General features: G+C 40.8%; 1 protein-coding gene across 1 annotated transcript in view; it reads left to right on the top strand.

Moving 5' to 3' along the window:
* The window catches only part of LOC103373956 (protocadherin beta-16-like), a 63,053-nt gene that overhangs the window by 8,334 nt on the left and 51,819 nt on the right, over positions 1 to 2,900 (top strand). Inside the window, exon 3 of the mRNA XM_008303969.1 lies at positions 1,643 to 2,896. Coding sequence (XP_008302191.1) covers positions 1,643 to 2,896 — 1,254 coding nt within the window. The remainder of the gene's footprint in view (positions 1 to 1,642; positions 2,897 to 2,900) is intronic.

Below are 2,900 nucleotides of genomic sequence, written 5' to 3'. Positions count from 1 at the left end.
CCTAATTACGCAGATGTTGACGGCACAGGAACTTTACGCAGCACTTACAATTATGACGCGTACCTGACAACAGGTTCTCGGACCAGTGACTTCAAGTTTGTGACATCTTACAATGACAACACTCTGCCTGCAGACCAGACTCTGAGGAAAAGTCCATCAGACTTTGTTGATGCCTTTGGAGATTGTGACTCTTCTCCTGAGGTAAGAGCCTCATCATAATTTTATCAGGAAAAATATTGCCCACCTTGCTGATATATGATTTTCAGTGTCAACTTTGATGTAGTTCACTTTCTGAAAATGAAAAATGGTTTTCCTCACAATGCATTTACCAATTTCAATAATGCAGCATACAGTGACAGGGATGCAAATTGATTTAAGTTGCATTTTGTGCGCATCGTAATACTGTCCTGGGTTGCCTTTGAGGGTGTATTTATAGCTATTATTGAACCCATTGCAACAAATGGCTTCTTGATTGATTGATTGATTGATTGATTGACTGATTTTTTGATCTGTAAACATTATTGATTCCTGGTAGATTTGTTTGCTGCAACCATTGCTACAGAAATAACGGATCAGTAAATTCTACAGCGTTAAACTGAAAACTTCAATTAGGATTAAACTTCAGGGGGCCACTTTAAACGTGTCTTCATTTTAGTGCTTCTGCTGCGTTCAGGCTTTTTGTGATTTTCTGTATTTTTACTTTTTCAATGGAAATACCTCGAAGCTTGTTTTTATTTATTTTCAAGAGCCAGGCCAGTCATCTTTCATGTGGTTCAACTCTATGCGCTTCAGGGTTTAATTTTGAGCTGTCTTTACGTGTAACAAATACTCGATCGTTTCCCTACGTAGTTTTAGTAGTTTTCCCATATATGCTGTGCTAGGTTCTATATTTATGTGTTCTTAGTACAGATCTATTTGCTGCTTTTTCTGACTTGTTTTTGTCTATTGCTCTTTCTTTAACTTGTTGAATCTTGGATTTCTACATACTGACTTGAGTACAATATTTTAATAGAACTCAGCAAAGTGAATCTGCTCTTTCAGTTATACCAAAGGTCGACATTAAACTTGAAAGACATTTTATGTCGTGACAATGACCTAAATATTCAGAAATAAAATAGTCTCCTTGCTTACGCATATAATTCAGTGTTCAATATGTAGTGCTCTTGTGCAATAGTGTTATTTTAGACGTGGTCTTTGTATTTCAGCACCTTTTCATATTTCACGACTTTTTAAGATATCATTTCTGTTTTAATTATACTTCCTCTGACCATTTCTGTGTGAGTGTGTGACTTGCATAGACCTGCTCCAAGTGGACTAGATACAGTTTCTAGAATAGACTCACGATGTCGCTGTACACCAGCTGTTAGAAAATGTTTGTCAGTTCCCTGCGTTGCCGACGCAGAATGTGACTGAAGGTGCAGCAGTTGTTCGTCGAAGGAGGGACAGACGTGGTCTTTAATTTCTCCGGATTTGGGCTTAAATCCTAATTTTGTTTTGACTGTGTTCCTATACCTTGACGAGCACACATTTACTCGTCGAGATGGGTATGATGGGTTTTGCATTACAAAGCTGTGCCGTTGTTTTCCTGCTCCTTTCTTTGCATTTTGCCCGTGGAGATGTAAGCTATTCTTTTTCGGAGGAGATGCGACGCGGATCTGTGATCGGGAATATTGCCAAAGACTTGGGTCTTGAAGCAAACAAGCTATCAGCCCGAAAGGCTCGTATTGATACCGATGAAGGCGACAAACGTTACTGTGAGATAAACCTTCGTAACGGGGATCTGACTGTGGTCGAAAGGATTGACAGAGAGGGCCTCTGTGGAGACAAAGCATCCTGCGTCTTAAAACAAGAGCTCATGTTAGAGAATCCGTTAGAACTGCATCGGATCAACCTACATGTTCAGGATATTAATGATAACGCTCCGCAATTTAACAAAGAATTGATCCAAATAGATATTCGTGAATCTGCAGCTAAAGGTGCTCGTTTTCCAATAGAAGAAGCGCATGATGCGGATATCGGCAAATATTCAGTTCAGACGTACAACCTCCAGAGGAATGAGAATTTTATTCTGGGGGTTGAAACAAACTCCGTGGAGCTAGTTCTGAACAAAGAGCTGGACCGTGAAAGTTTAAAAGAAATCAATCTCCTTCTCACAGCTCTGGATGGCGGCTCCCCTCCGATGTCAGGTACTGTAGTCATACACATCACTGTACTGGATGCTAATGATAACGTTCCAGTGTTCAGTCAGGCCGTTTACAAAGTCAGTCTTCCAGAAAACGCCGTCCTTGGCACTATTGTGGCAACAGTGAGTGCAGCTGATGCAGACGAAGGACTAAATGGAGAGGTTACTTATGATTTTGGACACATTTCAGAAGATGTGAAGTCAATATTTTCCATAGATCATAAGACAGGTGATGTAAAATTGATGACTGCCGTTGATTTTGAAACAGTGGCATCATTTGAGCTACGTGTCACAGCAAAAGACGGATTGGGATTAACTTCTTATGCCAAAGTCATAATAGATGTTACTGATGTGAATGACAACGCCCCTGCTATATTTCTAAAATCTCTGACCAATCCCATACCTGAGAACGTGTCACCTGGTACAGAGGTGGGCATCATTAACGTGCAGGACAGAGACTCTGAGAATAACGGACAGGTCCGCTGTTCCATTCAGCAAAACGTTCCTTTCAAGTTAGTTCCTTCTATTAAAAACTATTATTCTCTGGTGAGCACAGGACAACTGGACCGTGAAGTGGTGTCTGACTACAACATTACAATCAGTGCTACTGACGAGGGCTCTCCACCTCTGTCCTCGTCTAAAAGTGTTCAGTTATCTGTAGCTGACATCAACGACAACCCACCTGTGTTTGAGGAGCAGTCGTACAGCGCATATGTGA

Source organism: Stegastes partitus, unplaced genomic scaffold, assembly GCF_000690725.1.
Source record: "Stegastes partitus isolate 25-593 unplaced genomic scaffold, Stegastes_partitus-1.0.2 Scaffold2105, whole genome shotgun sequence".
Taxonomy (NCBI): domain Eukaryota; kingdom Metazoa; phylum Chordata; class Actinopteri; family Pomacentridae; genus Stegastes; species Stegastes partitus.
Note: the sequence above shows the minus strand (reverse complement) of the source record. Positions and strands in the feature narration are given on the sequence as shown.